The sequence below is a fragment of the Maniola jurtina genome, chromosome 11 (genome assembly GCF_905333055.1).
Source record: "Maniola jurtina chromosome 11, ilManJurt1.1, whole genome shotgun sequence".
Taxonomy (NCBI): Eukaryota; Metazoa; Arthropoda; class Insecta; order Lepidoptera; family Nymphalidae; genus Maniola; species Maniola jurtina.
In genome coordinates, this window is record NC_060039.1 from 2,610,860 (window position 1) to 2,629,074 (window position 18,215).

At 37.6% G+C, this 18,215-nt stretch overlaps 1 protein-coding gene across 10 annotated transcripts in view; it reads right to left on the bottom strand.

Moving 5' to 3' along the window:
* The window catches only part of LOC123869709 (CUGBP Elav-like family member 1), a 474,478-nt gene that overhangs the window by 89,827 nt on the left and 366,436 nt on the right, over positions 1 to 18,215 (bottom strand). For all 10 annotated transcript variants that reach the window (XM_045912710.1, XM_045912704.1, XM_045912701.1 and 7 more), the window contains one exon: positions 6,301 to 6,349. In XM_045912710.1, coding sequence (XP_045768666.1) covers positions 6,301 to 6,349 — 49 coding nt within the window. The remainder of the gene's footprint in view (positions 1 to 6,300; positions 6,350 to 18,215) is intronic.

Below are 18,215 nucleotides of genomic sequence, written 5' to 3' on the forward strand. Positions count from 1 at the left end.
CAATCCGCCGGGTCGTGAAAATTGTTTGTCCAATGTTTTGGCAAGGCAGTTTGTTGAACTGGGTACATGAATCATGGTTTAAGTTAAAAGGTGACAGGATGAAATCCGTTCTGCAGTTTTTGAAATTAGTGCTTTTGAATAGGCTGTATTTAAGTTACACAAGCAGTGATAGTGTTTACTGATGGTACTGAATTTGAAGAACTGATAACAGCGAAGGTCATTCCGCCGGTTCGTGAAAATTGTTTGCCAAATGTTTTGTAAGGCAGTTGATGAAACTTGGCACATCGTAGAAGATCAGGTCAGAGGACGGCAAGAAGAAATCTGTTTAGCACTTTTTGAGATTAACTCATGAAATAAAAGTGATGGCATAGAATTTGAGCAACTGATAACAGCGAAGGTCATTCCTCTGGATCATGAAAATTGTTTGTCGAATGTTTTGGCAAGGCAGTTGGTCGAACCTGGCACATGGTAGGGTGTCGGGTTGGAGGGCGGCAGCCAGTAGGCGGCGCTGATGGGCGGGTAGTTGGAGCCCGACCTGCCTGCAGTTTTGCTGCGGGCGGCGCCAGCCTCGCCGCGCATGCTGCACACTGCACACAAACACAGCACAGCACACACACTGTCACCACATCGCGCGTCTGCATTCAACCGCGGTCGCGACACAACTAACGTAATCTAAGTATACCGATAGGTGCGCGCGCGCTGACTAGCGATCACTCATTCTTCTGTGTGTCACCTCGAGTCCCCCCCTGCCCGCTAATGAGTTCCACTATGCACGTACCGAGTCTTCGTTTTTCAATTATCGGCGCATACGCTACTGTGTCCTATTTATGGGCGCTAGAAATTAGAATGGTGCTATGGCTCTTTGAAAACCGTTTCAGAGTACCTACTTGTACCACAGTATAAAGAAGAGATCCTTACTCTGTGCATACACAGGCTGTATATACCACTCAAATTCTTACAAAATAGTATGACATAAGTGTTTGTTAACCACACACAAACTCAATGTCAATTTACAGGAACGTAAAATGTTGTTTTAGGCACTATATGTCTGTTTGTGACATAATCCCATTGCTCTGCCTCTCTCATGGGCAGACGGAAGTTTTGCTAAAGGTGCAAGATGCCTTCTGTACTATTCACGTAAGGCTCTTAGTGGCGTAGAAAAAAATATGAGCACCTTCGAATATTTTTATAAGGAATCTTGCAAAAATTTAAGTGTTGTAGTCAAAATGTGTGCAGTACAATTAGACGAAAATTGCGATTCACATCATCATCATGATCAACCCATCGCTGGCCTACTACTGAGCACAGGTTGCTCTCAGAATAAGAAGGAGTTATGCCACAGTCCGTCTCGCTGGCTAAGTACGGATTGACAGACTTAACACACCTTTGAGAACATTATGGAGAACACTCAGGCATGCAGGTCTCCTCACAATGTTTTCCTGCACCTTTAAAGCTTAAAAAGCACATAACTCCGAAAAGTTAGACATGTGTGCGCGGGATCGAACCCCGACCTTCCGGATTCAACTGGACGTCTCAACCACTAGGCTATCACCACACCTAAATAATACTGACAGGGAAAATTGCCATTAGCCAGTTATTGATGTCAACCAATTACAAACACTGGTCTTTCTGATTGGAAATGAATCGTTAACAATTTAATAGCTTTTACACTTAGCAATAACAGTACACCTCTAAGTAGGTAGGTGACTAGTGGGCCACGGCCGTCGAATTCCACCTACGAAGTGTCTGTGTCCCCCTACTGCTTAGTATTCGTATCGTGTCGCTAAGTGTAGAAGCACACTAAGCCCGGACGAACGTGCCCACGGGGCGAGCGGGTAAAGAGCGAAGTTGGTATTTTATACCTAGTAAAAATGTTTTAAAACATTTCAAATCTTCCAATATTAGAGTGTTATAAAAGCTTTAAGAATAACCTGTGTCCTAATTGTGACATGCGTATATTAGTCGATTGTTATTGACAAAAGTCGTTAAATTGGACGGCATAGCTGGATGGATTTTAGAGAGCACGTTAAACCGTCTGTTCCGGTTATTTATTATCACATCTGATAATAATACATATGTCAAAACTATGAGTTCAAATAGTAATAGTGAAAAAGCACTTGCTATTTTTGCTCTCTGTCATGCCAAAAATACGATTTTATTACTCCTTACTCTAAGGGTAAACCGCACTTTTGACATGACATTTGACACATATTATGCAAATATTACAGCGAGTGCGTTCTGAACGTGTAAGTATTAAACTTACTCTTAAAGCCAAAATTAATATAAGTACCTAATCAAATCTTTAATCTGTCGATAAGTTACTAAGTAACGTCAGCGTGAATTAAAGTGAGTGAGCTCTCGGTTTGATCCTGTATCGACATCTGTATTTTGAGCACTAGGGGTGACGTGAAGTCAAAGATTGTATTTTCAAAACTCCTTGTCATGTTTCACGCGTTTCACGACGACGACCCATGCTACCTATACCTAGTCGTTTCATGGTCTACATTTGACGTGCCATACACTGGCCGGCGTCAAATGTAGACGGTGAAGGTGAAGCCTCGAGGTCTTGGTATTTGGTTGGTAATGTTGTAAGGTGGTTGTAAGCGTTGTTATTTGTCAAAAATTGTATAATCTTTTTTCGCAAATAACAATACTGTTGCTAAGTAAATTTTATAAATAGTAAGTACTTACAGCTATTCTTTTTCCCATCGAACATAGTACTCAGGATAGCACTAAAATTAGACCACACAACTTAACCATAGCTTAAACTGTGACTTAATCATAAAGTTTAACACATAAAGCTTAGGTACCACACACATCGACCGACACTCAAGCCAAGTAAGGACTGAGGGCGTGTCTGACGATGCAACTTAGTGGGAACTTGGCGGAAACTTAGTGGAAACTTAGCACGGGCTTGAGATATCGTCTACCTTGTTTTGACTAACTTTATTGTGGTCCAAGTTTAGGTTATATGGCTTTAGACTTTAGAAAGCGTTTTCTTGGTTCATTGCATTGTTTTACTTATCCAACTACCGTCTTATCTGATAATTTCTAGCTAGTGAACTGAATGCTTGTAACTTGTTGTGTGTTAAATTTTTAGCATGTCGAAGAGATAAATTATTATGAGGACTTCGTCTGTGATGGCGTTTGCTGGCGCGCGTGCTGTGCTTGTTTGGAGTGTTTTTTTTGTTAAGAGTGGCTGGTTTTTGTGTTAGTTGGTGTTTTTTGGTGGTGGAACTGACTGGGAAGCGCTCTAAGGGGGCGCCGCGCGTATGTCGGCGGGCGCCGGCGCAGACGGAGTCCATACTTGTATAGATTCAATAACTTGAAAATAAAACTCTACAAACTTGACATTGGCTAATCAGAGTAAAGCCAGATTTAAAGAAAAAAAAAATTATTATGTAGTTAAAGTAATACACTTACAGTTTCTTTGTTGTTTTGTGTACAATAAAGTTTTCTATCTATCTATCTTATACTTATTAACCCCGACCCAAAAAGAGGGGTGTGATAAGTTTGACGTGTGTATCTGTGTATCTGTCTGTGGCACCATATCTCCTAAACTAATGAACCGATTTTAGTTTTTTTTGTTTGAAAGGTGCCTTGATCGAGATTGTTCTTAAGTGTAATCCAAGAAAATCGGTTCAGCCGTTTGAAAGTTATCAGCTCTTTTCTAGTTACTGCAACCTTCACTTGTCGGGAGTGTTATACATTTTTAACTCACACTTGTAGTTAATAATTATTTTCCTACGCACACAAAACAAGCTTTGGAAGAAGTTAGGGATAAGTTACAGGCGTCTAAAACTGCAGATTCAGCTCTTTCCACTAGAGATATCGCTAAACTTGTTTTGACTGAGTTGCGAGCGAGATTTGTCTACGTGTCTCTATGTAACTTGGGATTTGTAGATCAACACCTTTCAAAGTGCCACGTAAGCTTTGCAAGTATTTAGCTTAAATAGACGTTGATATAGTGTATGTATGTATATTGTATACACAATGTATCATGTATATTTCGCATAATTCTTTGCGACTTGGTATTATTCAACACTAGCTTCTCCTTTCAGCAAAGGTTGCCTGGTAGAGATTGCTCTAAGCAATAAGGCCGCCTTTGCACACAATGGTTTTATCTGTTTTCTTCCTTCTGTGTTGTGCTCCTTTACATGTTTTTGTGTGCAATAAAGACTTCTATCTATCTATGGTTCAAGGTGTAACTAGAACGCTAGCAAAAAAGAAGACAGGTGAGAGTACTGATGATTACTGAAAAGGTACCACAAAAAAAAAAACGCGAATACAAAAAATCCTGTAATTTTAAAAGTTCACAATAATATATTGCAATTAAAACATCTGACTGACGCTAGAGGTCAACGAACGTTACGTAAATAGTATTCTCAAAATAAATAGTGCCGCGTCGTCGTAGGTGCGGCATTAGCAAAGAAATCTAATCGAGCATCCACACATCCCGCCAGTTTTGCATTATTTGCAATCATTTTGAAAAAATTAGTACATCTACCTACAAAATATCATAGATTTACTTAATTAAGAATTTCTTACGAATCGATATCATTGAATGATAAGTTATATTAAGTGATAGTTATTTTCGTAGACAAAGATTCCGTACATTTGAGCTAGGTGATGGTTAGATCGATATGAAAACTGCTGAACGTAGGAGAAACTAGTGGCTCGAGAATATTGTCTACCTTGCTAGTCTAACTTCAGTGTAGGTAGAGTCTGTGGAGTGTAGAGCTAATTTATAATGTATCTTCTAACCGAAACTAGACTGCTCTAAGTATTTCTATTTAATTTTAATAATGATTGCAACATTGATACTAATCCATACTAATATTATAAATGCGAAAGTGTATCTGTCTGCTACTTCGCTAGCTTAATCGATTCTGACGTTTGAAGCTTATATCCCGGGGACGGACATAGGCTACTTTTATCTGTACTTTACCTGTACATTCTAAAACAGATTTTATATTTATTTTTAAGTATACCTAATAATTTTTGATTTATCGTGCAAAATGTTGGAAAAATACCCGAGTACGGAACCCTTAGTGCGCGAGTCTGATTCGCACTTGGCCGGTTTTATAATTTGTTTTATGATTTTATTTTTTATTTTACAATTTAAGTACAAGTAAAGGAAAAAAATCCGAAAAACGTGAATTTGTGGTTACATCACAAAAAAAAACAAATGTGGTTTTGAAAAAATAAACAGTATTTTCAATTTTCAAAGCAAGATAACTATAGGTACCTACCAAGTGGAGTATCATATAAAAGGGCTTTACCTGTACATTCTCAAAGAGACTTTTTATGCATATCTAATAGTTTTTGGTATATCGTGCTCGGAAAAATACCCGAGTACGGAACCTTAGGCGCGCGAGTCCGACTCGCAACTGACCAGAACGTGGGGTCTTCTGTTTTCATGGAACAACTACTTACATCGGAGCGTGCCTGTCAGAGAGATCGTCATGATACGAATTTAGGTAAAGACAAATTCAAAACAAAAATATAATTGATTATCAAAACACGCCATCGCATGTGCTTATGTAATTTGATACCCATACCAGCGAATGCATTCCACTTAATATGCTCTTTCCTTTTCACATTCATCGAAAGAGAAAGAGACAAATACAATGCTGTCATCAAAAGCATTAAAAAGTCATTAATGCCCAATCGATAATTGCCTATTGGTACCACGGCTGTGTTACTTCGGTATTAATTAGGTATTAATTAATTATTTTATACGTATAAATGCATTAATTGCATTTAGATTATTTAAACATTTACATTCTAAATGTTTGAAGGTTTTGTTATAATCATTATTGTTATCATATAGTTGTTTTATCACACCAATATTTAACACAAAGTGAGCAGATTAATAACCGTATAACTAATAGTAATACACTAAGTAGGTACTGTGTGAAAAAAAATCAAATGTCTATCAGATTCTGTGTGTTCCACCGTACCACCTAAATTACTGACCCGATTTCAATGAATGAGGTATCAATCAATTTACCTATTGTTATGGTCCGGGTAGCATAGGCTACATTTTTTATGAAAAAAAAATTAAATCCAAAAAAGTGGGGGGTCTCCAGAAATTTTTTTTTGCTCTTGTATCGGGTAGGATATCAAATGAAAGAAGAAAAAATTCTGAGTTCATAAATGTGAATATGATAGGTATAATGTTAAAATACACCGAGCGACAGAAAAATAATTTTACTATATCTATCGCTATCGGCAGTGCGCGGGTAGTAGTCGAGTTAATTATACTATTTTTTTTATCCTAATGATATAAAAACTTACCGTTTCTGTTTTCACTGTCAGCCGGTTTCATCTGTATTGGATGGTGCATCTGTGAAAAAAAATATGGCTTATTAGTTTTTTTGGCTATCTCTACATGCAATCAGAAATAGGGACAAGGAAAAGCAAGCTTATTTCACTATGACATTGACACCACAACATCCTCAGACTTTATCAAAGCATAGTCATAGTTCACTTTGTAGCCTAATAGCTGTGTGGTAATATTTTTGCCACCCATGGGTATTAAAAGTCTGCTTTACAGTTTAAATAACCGAGAAGTAATAGTCACTTTACGAGAAAGTGTATAGTAGGTAAATTTTAATTATCTATCATAGTATAAGAACACAATCTTTACTATGTGACTGCACTTATAATATACAGTATATACGTCTGAGTAAGTTTCAGAGCACGACGTTTGAATGAAACGTGCGTAGAGTTTGTTTTAACCGAATATAACCGCAAGCTTTATAGGCCAAAGTAACTGTGCGGTAGTAATTTTGTTGCCCTTGGATGATAAAAGTCTACTTTATAGCTTAAATAGCGGTGAAGTAATAGACACTTTACGAGCGAAATCTATTGGAAAGTTATTTTATTAGGGTTCCGTACCTCAAAAGGAAAAACGGAACCCTTATAGGGTCACTTTGTTGTCTGTCTGTCTGTCTGTCTGTCTGTCTGTCCGTCGTGTCTGTCAAGAAACCTATAGGGTACTTCCCGTTGACCATTGTTGGCCGTTAATGTGGCTGGGACATTAGAAAGGACATTATTCCAAACTTTTACTCCGACGAAGCGGAGAAAGGTAGCTAGTTATAAAAAAAAATTATAATAGTTTTCCCAGAACACGTAGTTAACAATGTAGCATGTCTCTGAAGTCGTCAGCGCCAGAGCATGTCAATTGGCACGAGTTTATTTCCACAGGCATCTGTCGCCGCGAGATGTACTGGCGACTGACATTTTAGCTTCTTGCTTTCGATTTCTGAATGGCGGACCAATTTGGTGTCGGCTTTTGGTTGTAACATGTGTTTTTATTTTTAAGACGTTTAACCACCACCTGATTGCAGCACTTGCATGAGAAGAATTATTAACGACCTCCCGGCGCAGTGGTAAGCGTTGTGGTCTTATACTTTCCGGAGTTAATTCGTGGCAGAGGTCAATTGGGAATTTATATTTACGATATCGTCTCTGGTCTAGTCTGACAGGAGATTCGGCCGTGGCTGATTAGCATCATGGCGGCAAAGCCGTGCTGCCAAGCTATTTAGCGTTCCGGTACGCACCGAGTAGAAATCGATGATTGTCCTAGCCCTTCCAAGCTAGTCCGCTTGCATCTAAGACTGCATCATCACCTTATCATTAGGTGAGATCGCAGGCAAGGGCTTGTAAATAAAAAAAAAGACTTTGCCCATGGTTATTGAACATGAAACACTTTATTAATGTTGGGCTCAGAAGTTTGTCCAGTTGTCCCAAGAGTTGCTAGCTGACCCTGACAATTCAAGGAAACAATAGCGCCAGTATCTTGGGCACCATGCTTGCAAGAATGACCATTTGGGCAGGGCACTTTTTTGTAAATATAAATATGAATTTTTCTAGTAAGTTATTTTTGTAAATATTTTGTGCTAAAATAAACTGGACGAATACCTCCACTACACAACAAACAGATTAATAAACTAAGCTGCAGGTTAATAAATTTGTAAACTGTTTGAAAATGTTGCACAACAAAACTGAGTTATTTGTACAAAGTCGGCTATATAAAGCTGGTAATGCAGTTACGGTCGCCCGATATTGTTTACTGCAACTAATTTTTCATGTACGAACAATAGCGTGCATAGATTTTTAGGTTAACTCTATTTACCTACATTGTTACTACAAAACTCCTATTTTTGTTGCCTATATAATAATATATAAATATTATGTTAACTTTAATACGACCTTCTTTGTGTGAGACTATATCACACTATCACACCTCACACTATCACACTTCACACTTCACATCTATACATACAATAAAATTGTAGAAAAGTGGTGTCTGTACAATGGAAATATATAAAAAAAAGTAGCAGGGGTTGTTATTATATCGATGCCGAACCCGAAATTGTAATTAATTTTTTTTTGTCTGTTTGTCTGTGTGTTTGTGCACGCTAATATCAGAAACGGCTTATTCGATTTAGATACGGTTTTCACTAATATATTGTAGTAAGTTTCACTTAAGATTTAATGTTTATTTCATGTCAATCGGTTCATAAATAAAAAAGTTATGTCAATTTAAAGAATCACGGCGAACATTTTTAACGTACATGCTGCCCGAAAAGTCACTATTCCGCGCGAACGAAGTCGCGGGCACAGCTAGTAATACTATAAAGGACAACTACTATATACAAGGTTTGTATGTGTGTGTGTGTGTATGTTTGTTACTCCTTCACGAAAAAACTACTGGACGGATTGGGCTGAAATTCAGAATGGAGATAGATTAATTAGCACATAAGCTTTTTATCCCGGAAAATCAAAGAGTTCCCACGGGAATTTTAAAAAACCTACATCCACGTGAACGAAGTCGCGGGTATCAGCTAGTCATAATATAAAACTGGTCTGTTGCCTTTTCACGAACCGATTTTGAAATTTGATACATAGACAAAGATATTGATACATCCTGGAGACGGAGATAAGCTATTTTTTATCCTTCTGGGATCAAAGCTTTTACGAAATTTTTAAAAACCAATCTACGCGTATGAAGTTGTTGGGATCATCTAGTTATATAACTCTGTCATTATGTAAATAATGGCTGGAGTTATGACCCTTAACAATACGACGCAAAGAATAAATAACTAAATACCGGAAACCAGGAAGAAGATACTAACAAATCGCATATGAATTTGGCTTAAGATCTCGCAAAACCCTCATCTAATTACGTGAACAATCATCAATCTCGCCACAACGGGACAAACATTGTACAAACTGGACAATTTGTCACGCCCCGTAATCAGAGTGGCCTCAAGAAGCGTTAAACCCAAAGCGATGGGACTTTAATTAACAACAACTAAAGAAAGTCTTTATAGTTACAAAGTAGTTTGGTTGTTGCGGTATACATAGTTACAAGTATAAATACAAATTGACAAAAGAGGGTACCTATTTGTTACTGAAATGGAGACCACGTAAGGAGAATCGTTGGAAGAAAACCATCCCGTTGGTCCAACGACATCATCAAGCTTGCGGAAAAATTTGGAGTAAACTCGGCCAACACCAGGAAGAACGGAAGAGGAGGCCTATGTCCAACAATGGATGAATAAGCGCTAGCAAAGAAGAAGAAGAAAAGAGTAGCCAACGTGTAAATACAGGGTTATAGTCAAGGTATATTACGGCAGAGTCAAATTGTAAAGCCACCAATTTTTAAATCGCATTGAATTTCGATGGTTTTCGAATTGCTGACGACGAAGATGATATAATTTTTTTTTAATTGAGTGCCAGTTTTAATTAGTGCATTTTCTCAAACATTTATACATATTTCGACACTGGGATTTTGAAAAAAAAAACTGAAATGTTTGACTTTGTTCGTGTGCACAACCATGGGAAATTTATTTTCATTTTTTCGAGTTATATTTACTACGTACATATATATTTTTAGATAACAGGAAATGATTACAGACAACCAACCAATTCTTATCACACTAATATTATAAAGGCGAAAGTTTGTATGTGTGTGTGTGTGTGTGTGTGTGTGTGTGTGTGTGTGTGTGTGTGTGTGTGTGTGTGTGTGTGTGTGTGTGTGTGTGTGTGTGTGTGTGTGTGTATGTTTGTTACTCCTTCACGCAAAAACTACTGGACGGATTTGACTGAAATTTGGAATGGAGATAGATAATATCCTGGATTAGCACATAGGCTACTTTTTATCCCGGAAAATCAAAGAGTTCCCACGGGATTTCAAAAAACCTAAATCCACGCGGGCGAAGTCGCGGGCATCGGCTAGTTAATTAATAGTTTTCACGGCATTGAGATGCATATTGTCATCTATCAACGCTACTGAAACGGCGATGAATCACGGTTGTATCAGTCTAATCTCGGAAAGCCTTCCTCTAATTGCAGACAGACAGACATCAATCACTGTGAAACGCGCTGAAATTCATGTCCACACCGGGTAAGGCAGACTTACGACTTAAATGCTATCGTTCGATCAGTGTAGAGACACAAATCGCACCTTCCTCCAATCGCTAATCTAATCTTATCTAAATTAGCGTTTACTGTCTCATGGTTGGGCAAAGGCTGCCCTCCGATTTCCATCCTATTCTGTGCCTCTTTGGGCCACTAATTCAACACTCCATCGTCGAAGGTAACAGACAGACAGTCAACGAAATAATTTTATTAGGGTTGATTTTTTTCTCTGAAGATAAAAAATAAAAAATCCCTTTCTACACCACAATTATAGGCCTAATAAAAGTCAGTAAAAATGGATATCCAAGGTTTCTATGATACAAAGCCAAAATGTTTTAAATTATTTCGCAATTTATAGGTTAATAATAATATTTTGAAATAGGTTTCTATAATTTTTAGAGGTGAAGTGGATTATGCCTAAAGTCCTTCTCATTCTAAGAGGAGACCCGTGCTTAGTAGTGGGCTGGCAAAGGGATGATGACGACATTGATGAATAAAATACAATTAGTATAAGGGTGGTTATAATATGTATTAAAGCTCATAACACATTGCTGTAGAATCGAAACGAAGATAGACGATAGTACGTTCATTTGCGATGCTAGTGACAAAAATATGTAAAGCAAGGCGTCAGTATGGACCCTACGTACGAGTATGAGCATCTGTGTAATTAGTTTGGTAAAATAGTCACGACTCCAGCGGGTCATAAACGGGTATCGAGAAAAAAGGGTTCGTAATCTCATAGGTATGGATGCCAGGGGACGCACCGGGGCATCGTTGGTGCTTAATAAGAATTTTTCCGATTGCAAAGTCCGATAGAGGACTGTGAATTATGAACTAGTTAGGCAATAATTGAATGAAAGAAGATTTCATGAATTACGTATGAAAAACCCCCGACAGAAAAACCTCTATAAGAAAACTATAAAAGAGCTGATAACTTTCAAACGGCTGAACCGATTTTCTTCGATTATAGCTAAGAACACTCTCGATCAAGCCACCTTTCAAACAAAAAAAAAAAACTAAATTAGAATCGGTCCATTCGTTTAAGAGCTACGATGCCACAGACGATACACAGATACACACGTCAAAGTTATAACACCCCTCTTTTTGGGTCGGGGGTTAAAAATGACTAGTGAGAATGAATAAAACGGTGATTTTAATAAAACAATCATATTAATAATACTTAGTAAAGTAGTAATGTATAGTAAAGTAAAGTTCAACAGCTTTCTTTCAGGTTTTTGCTTCTTCCATAAAAATTTTGTTTAATGCAATTGACCGTTTTGTTCACCAGCGCCTCATTTTACGGTTAAAGAAACCTTATTCTTATCAAGAATTAAGAATTCACTTACATGAGAACATACAATATTATAAACAATAGGTATCTTATCCATATAGTATTTTATTTTATACATACGGGTATTTTTCAAGACAATACAGCTGTAATAGCTGCAATAATTGTCTTGCAAGTTTAAGACGTGTCTATAAATTAATTTGTCACGGCTAATGAGCTCGCGGCGATCTTGGCGCAAACGTTCCACACTTCATTTATTTTTAAACGCATGTCCGTCCCCCGCAAACAACGAGACGTGTAATTAGACACCTAGGTACTTAAAAAGGGTGCTTATGTAAGGGTCTCGTTGCCCATGATTACGCTAGTGCACTTTGTCACATAGTTTCGGTGCCCTTTAGAAAATTACATGAAAACAAGGAGAAAAGTAAAAATTTTATGTTATAAAGAAAAACTTAAATATTATTCTAGCGATACTATGTTTCTGTGCCAGTCAGTCAGTGTGGAACGTTCGTACTCAAGATTGAACCACGGACTCTTCCCCATACTGAAACTCAAAATTCAAAGTTTTTTTTAATGAAAATATTACAATAAAACTTAAAGCTAGCCTTATCTAATTACTATAAAAATCATGCCAGCGTGGAATGGTGCCAAGAATACTGGCTGCATTTCCGCGTTGGACAAAGTTAGTACTATTGTGGTCCTTTTTATGGTCAGAATTGTTAGATTTGTAAGAAAATGTAGTGGTGATAATTAATTACGTAAACTTAAAACTAAAGCTACGCGGGTTCCAAACGCGCTCAAGTCTGAAATACATCCCTGAATTGGCAGCCGAGCTACCACAGTTTTCCGGATGGTAACTTTTTTACTGTACCTACATATTCCAACCTACAAATTACTATTATTAAGGTTTTAATAAAATAACATAAAAAAATGCCATCAAAATTCAATAAAAAAAAGCCTTTCATTTAGATGAATCAAAGACTTACGAGTATTTCACGGCTGAAGGGGCACCAACAAAAACCTTCCCTACAGTGACCCTGTAGAGGGTAGGAGATACAAGGGTAGATAATTGTAAGTGCCACATTGTCTCAATTGTGGCGCATTGAGGTCCCTCGTCAACTTTATTAACTTTGTTACCTTTTCATGTTGAGGTGTTTTGGACCCTTCCGAAATGTCATCATATTTTTTTGGCCTTTGAGGTTTATTACGTTTAATTGTTGGAGAATTTTTTTAAATGATATTTTTAGTACGGTGTATTAGAATAATATAAATCGCAACGAAAACATAGTAAGTATCTACTAATCTATACTAATATTATAAAGAGGAAACCTTTGTATTTTTGTATTTTTGTATGTTTGTATTGAATAGGCTCAAAAACTACTGGACCGATTCCAAAATTTCTTTTACCATTACTTAGAGGGATTCTTCCGAATCCGTATAGGCTATATTTTATCCCGGAAAATAGATAGGATTTTTCGTGGTAGTGAAAATTGTGGAGTAAGGCGTCGAAAAAACTGCCGTACGTTAACGATTCTCGCGAACGTTGCCTAAATGGTTAGAGATGTATGGTTGACTTCTATGGATAAGTTGTAGAACTCAATAACGCCTACAAAAAAGTCCGCGATAGTATAAACCAAACATTTATATTTTAGCCATTATAACCACTTTTCCATAGAACACCCGTGCGAAGCCGGGGCGAGTCGCTAGTATTATAATAAAGAGGAGTTTGTTATGTTTGTTATGGGAGTTTGTATGTAAGCGGTAATCTCTTTTTATTTTATTCTGTTACAAGTTAGTCCTTGACTGCGATTTCACTTGGTGATGATGCAGTTTACCCCTTATCGGTTTCTACACGGCTTCGTACCAGAACGCTTAATTACTTGGCGGCACGCCTTTACTGGTAGGGTGGTAACTAACCACGGCCGAAGCCTTCCACCAGACAAAAGATGCGTGGGAAAGGCTCTGAGGGAAGACAATATATTATTTTTTGATAGCAATCCACCCCAAATCGATTTTCAAAAGATACACACATGCTTTGTCACAGTCAAAGTAGGAATATCGAAATAGAGATTTATAATATCCCATCAAATCCCAGGGTTTCCTTACAAGGAAAAAGGTCGACAACTTAAAACATAAAAGAAATAAACGAATACTCGACAAGGCAAAGATATTAAAACCATAATTTTGAAGTCACAGATAGGACAACACAACGAAATTCTTGTGACAAATAAAATAACGAATTAGATACTTATTATTTTTATGTTAATTGTTGGCTAACAATGTTTTTTCTATAATGCTAAAAAAGGCGTCATTAAAACGCATGATCCACACTCAGAAGGCTTAGGTTTGAATTATTCTGATCAAGCACTACTAAGTTCATTTTAAATTGTTGTGCTGTTTTAAAGAAAAATAGTGTGCAAGTTTTTCCGAGTTTCTTCTCAGTAAAATCTTCTTTCCAAACCGGCGGTGATAGAGTCAATACAAACAGGGAGTTGAACTTGGCGTTTTATAAGCGCTTGTATGTATGTTATTAATCTTAATAATTATAAAAATACTTAATTAAAAATTTCGGTCTAAAAATATACAAAATATCCGCTCTACTTATTGAGAATTTATGTCTTTAATCCGAAGCCATTACGGGCATTGGTCAAAGTGGATATCGATTTAGCATTAACCGATTGTAAAGGCCATCAAAGGTGAATAAAGGCCTCACATTTTGGTGGAATCAACGACCTTTTAGACTTATTACACGGTCGGAAGAAGGAACGGAATAAAAAAGCTTTGTGGCGATCTTGAGGATAATTGTAAGTAACGCGTTGTCCAAATAGACCTGAGGGCTTTGATGTTTCATGTAATTCTTTCTGTGGCCTTAAAAAAGTTAAAGCCTGAAAGTGAATATATACTTGTACCTACTTATTATTTTTGGTTGGTTTGGCAATAGAGGGCGTAGTTTTGTACAATGATTTTTAATAAAAAGTCTTATCTTGCATGTTTAACTAAATAATTTCAGAATACTCTTTTTTGTTGTTTTATTCATACCAAACAATTTTATTTGTAGCAAAAAAATATAAAGGTGAAAGAGAGAATTTTCTACAATAATAATAATTTGTAAGCCAATAGAACGAAGCAATGAACAAGAGTCTAGTCGACTGATTTCCCTCGGCACTCTGTAACGTACTGATTCAGAATATAGAACAGCTTCGCTTTATATTTAAAAACAAACCTTATTTTAAATTAACGGCAGGTAGGTAGGTTTCTTATGTCTGCATTTATAACAATGATTGCATTTCTCTCGCAAGAGAGCAGCCGTTGGTTATTCTTGTTTTGGGCACATCATGCGGCGTGGGAATAACAGTCTAGAAAAGTTGATTATTTCGGGCAACACTGAAGGCAAAAGATAGAGAGGCCGCTCACCAACAAGATGGTCTGAGAAACTGAAGCAATCTAATTCGTGCCAGTCCTACACTATCACTACAAGTGTAAATTAAAAATTTATAACACCCCGACAAGTGAAGTTTACAGTAACTAGAAAAGAGCTGATTACTTTCAAACGGCTGAACCGATTTTCTTGGATTATAACTAAGAACACTCTCGATCAATCCACCTTTCAAACAAAAAACCGGCTAAGTGCGAGTCAAACTCGCGCACTGAGGGTTCCGTACTCGGGTATTTATTCCAACATTTTGCACGATAAATCAAAAACTATTATGCATAAAAATAAATAAATATCTGTTTTAGAATGTACAGGTAAAGCCCTTTTATACTATGATACCCCACTTGGTATAGTTATCAAAGACAACAAGGTGATCCTATAAGGGTTCCGTTTTTCCTTTTGAGGTACGGAACCCTAAAAAAACTCTTTAGCTCCTTAACTAATAGAAGCGAAGAAAAATATTCGCTAATTTGTGAGCCAATACAACTAAATAATAAACAAAAGGTTAGGTCCAATGATTTCCCTTAGGTATTCGGTAATACAGCGATTCAGACTTGTAGAAAAAAACTTCAGTTGTAAACACTTTTTGATATATTGATAGAGTTTATTCCCGAGGGAAAGAGATTTATACCTTGGCCGAATAAAAATAATGTTTATTTGAAATCAAAGTAATAAAGTAAAATAAGGATTAGCAAGCTGAAGTCGCAATGGGCAGGTTATATATTTAGCAGAACCAATGTCGATGGGGCAGACGCGTAGTAGTGAGAAAAGATATTACAAGTACCTATAGATAGCAAATTATTATTAGTGAATAGAAATATCTCTTCTAATCGGAAAGTCATGGGTTCCATCCCGGGCACGCACTTCCAACAATTAAATATCACTTTCTATAACGGTGAAGAAAAAGGTCGTGAGTAAACCTGCATGCCTGAGAGTTCTCCATGTTCTCAAAGGTGTGTGAAGTCTGCCAATCCGCATTGGGCCAACGTGACAGACTATGGCCTAACTAAACCTTTCTCTGAGAAGAGATCCGTAGTCTCTCAGTAGTGGGCCGGCAATGGGTTGATGATAGAAATATAAATATCACTGCAAACAGGACTAGTAGTTAAAGCAAACAAGTTGAAAAGCGTATATGCAAATTCTCTATGCCAGTTTTCCGCGCGGTTCACTCAATTGTAAAACCAAACAGGCCATGCGGAGGAGAAGTCAACAAATCAACATTGTAGAAATGTTGAATCAAAATTAATATTATGGAAATAACTAGTTAGCTATTTGCTGTCCTACTGAAACGTTGTTTTTTTCACTACATGGTGCCGGCTACTTCGTCCGCGTGGATTTAGGTTTTAAAAAATCCTCTTTTGAACTTCGCGAAATCGATCCAGTTTTACATCACACTTAATCACGTCACATTATCACTGCTTATCATATCACACTAATTCACAGTAATATTCATTATAAATTCGAAAGTTTGTGTGTATGTATGTGTGTATGTTTGTTACTCTTTCCTGCAAAAACTATTGAATGGATTTGGCAGTTTGGAATGGAGATAGGTTATACCTACCCTGAATTAACACATAGGCTAATTTTTATTCCGGAAAATCAAAGAATTCCTAGGGGATTTTGAAAAACCTAAATCCACGCGAACGAAGTCGCGGGTGTAGGGCTAGTTTACAATAATACTAGCCCGGCGGTCGTGAGTATAAAACGTTCACTATTATCAAAGAACACGTTAATGAAGCCCGAAAAGGCAACCGCGTTCAACATTTCAACACTCACAATATTAACGCCAACACATTTTTGGCACTGCCGTGAAAGCGATCAGCGAGCCGGTCTTCTGTAAACGCCCTAATACAGTTATGATTCGTCTCGAACATTGATATTGTATAACTCCAAGATATCCTACTGCTACTGGACTAACCATGCTGCCAAGTTTCAGGACGATGCCGTGTGGAAACCTATCAGGTCTATGAGTTTAATGAAAGTGCCATCCATACCTCTTCCGAGTTAGCCCGCTTTCATCTTAGACTGCATCATCACTTACCTTACAAGTCTCCTGTCAGAATAAGAAGGGTTTACGTCTAAGTCCGCCAAGCTGGCAAAGTGCGGATTGACAGACTTTACATATCTTTTGAGAAAGTTCTCTATGATGATAGAGAACTTTCAGGCAGGCAGGTTTTCTCACGGTGTTTTCTTTCACCGTTAAAGCAAGTGATATTATTTTAACCGCACATAACTTAAATTTAGAGATGCGTGCCCGGAATTGGATTCCAGACCTCCCGAATAGGAGGCCGATGTTTTAACTTGGCTATCACCGCTCAATATTCCTAAATTATTATTGGTAAAATAAATTGAGAACCTTTGTACTATAGCTAAGTACACACGTTCGGCTTTTGTGTATCAATGGTCTCGGGCCGACCTATATGTGCGTCAGTTCGCGTGGAAGTGATTGCGAAAAAAATCTCTGTGATCCCTGTTTATTTCCAGCGGCGCACCGATGTGGGGACAATTTCGACCCCCAAAAGTTAGAGGGTCGGAAAAATCGCCCCAACACCGGCCCGACATCATCCCAACAACGACCCAAACTAATGGAGCGCACACGGGAATGAACTTTTAAACTTGCCTGCTCAGCCTTTTTGTTTTAAGCCCGGTGCTCACTTGCGAGTTCGAGCGGAAAATTTCACGATCGACAGAATCGTCAATTCTTGTTTGAGGAAGGAAGATGCTCAAAAAAACTGGTCAAGTGCGAGTCAGAGTCGCACATGAAGGGTTCTGTACCATCGTACAAGATATGTACTTTTAAATTATTTTTAACTAGACGATGCCCGCGACTTCGTCCGCGTGAATTTGGGTTTCTAAAAATCCCATGGGAACTCTTTGATTTTCCAGGATAATAAGATGCCTATGTCACTTTCCAGATCCTTATCTTCTATACCCATGCATAAAATCACGTCAATCTGTTGTTCCTTTGCGATGTGATTGAAGGACAAACCCAAGTAACAAGAAACCAACGAACCAACAAACAAACACTTTTGCATTTATAATATGGGTAGTGATTCCCAT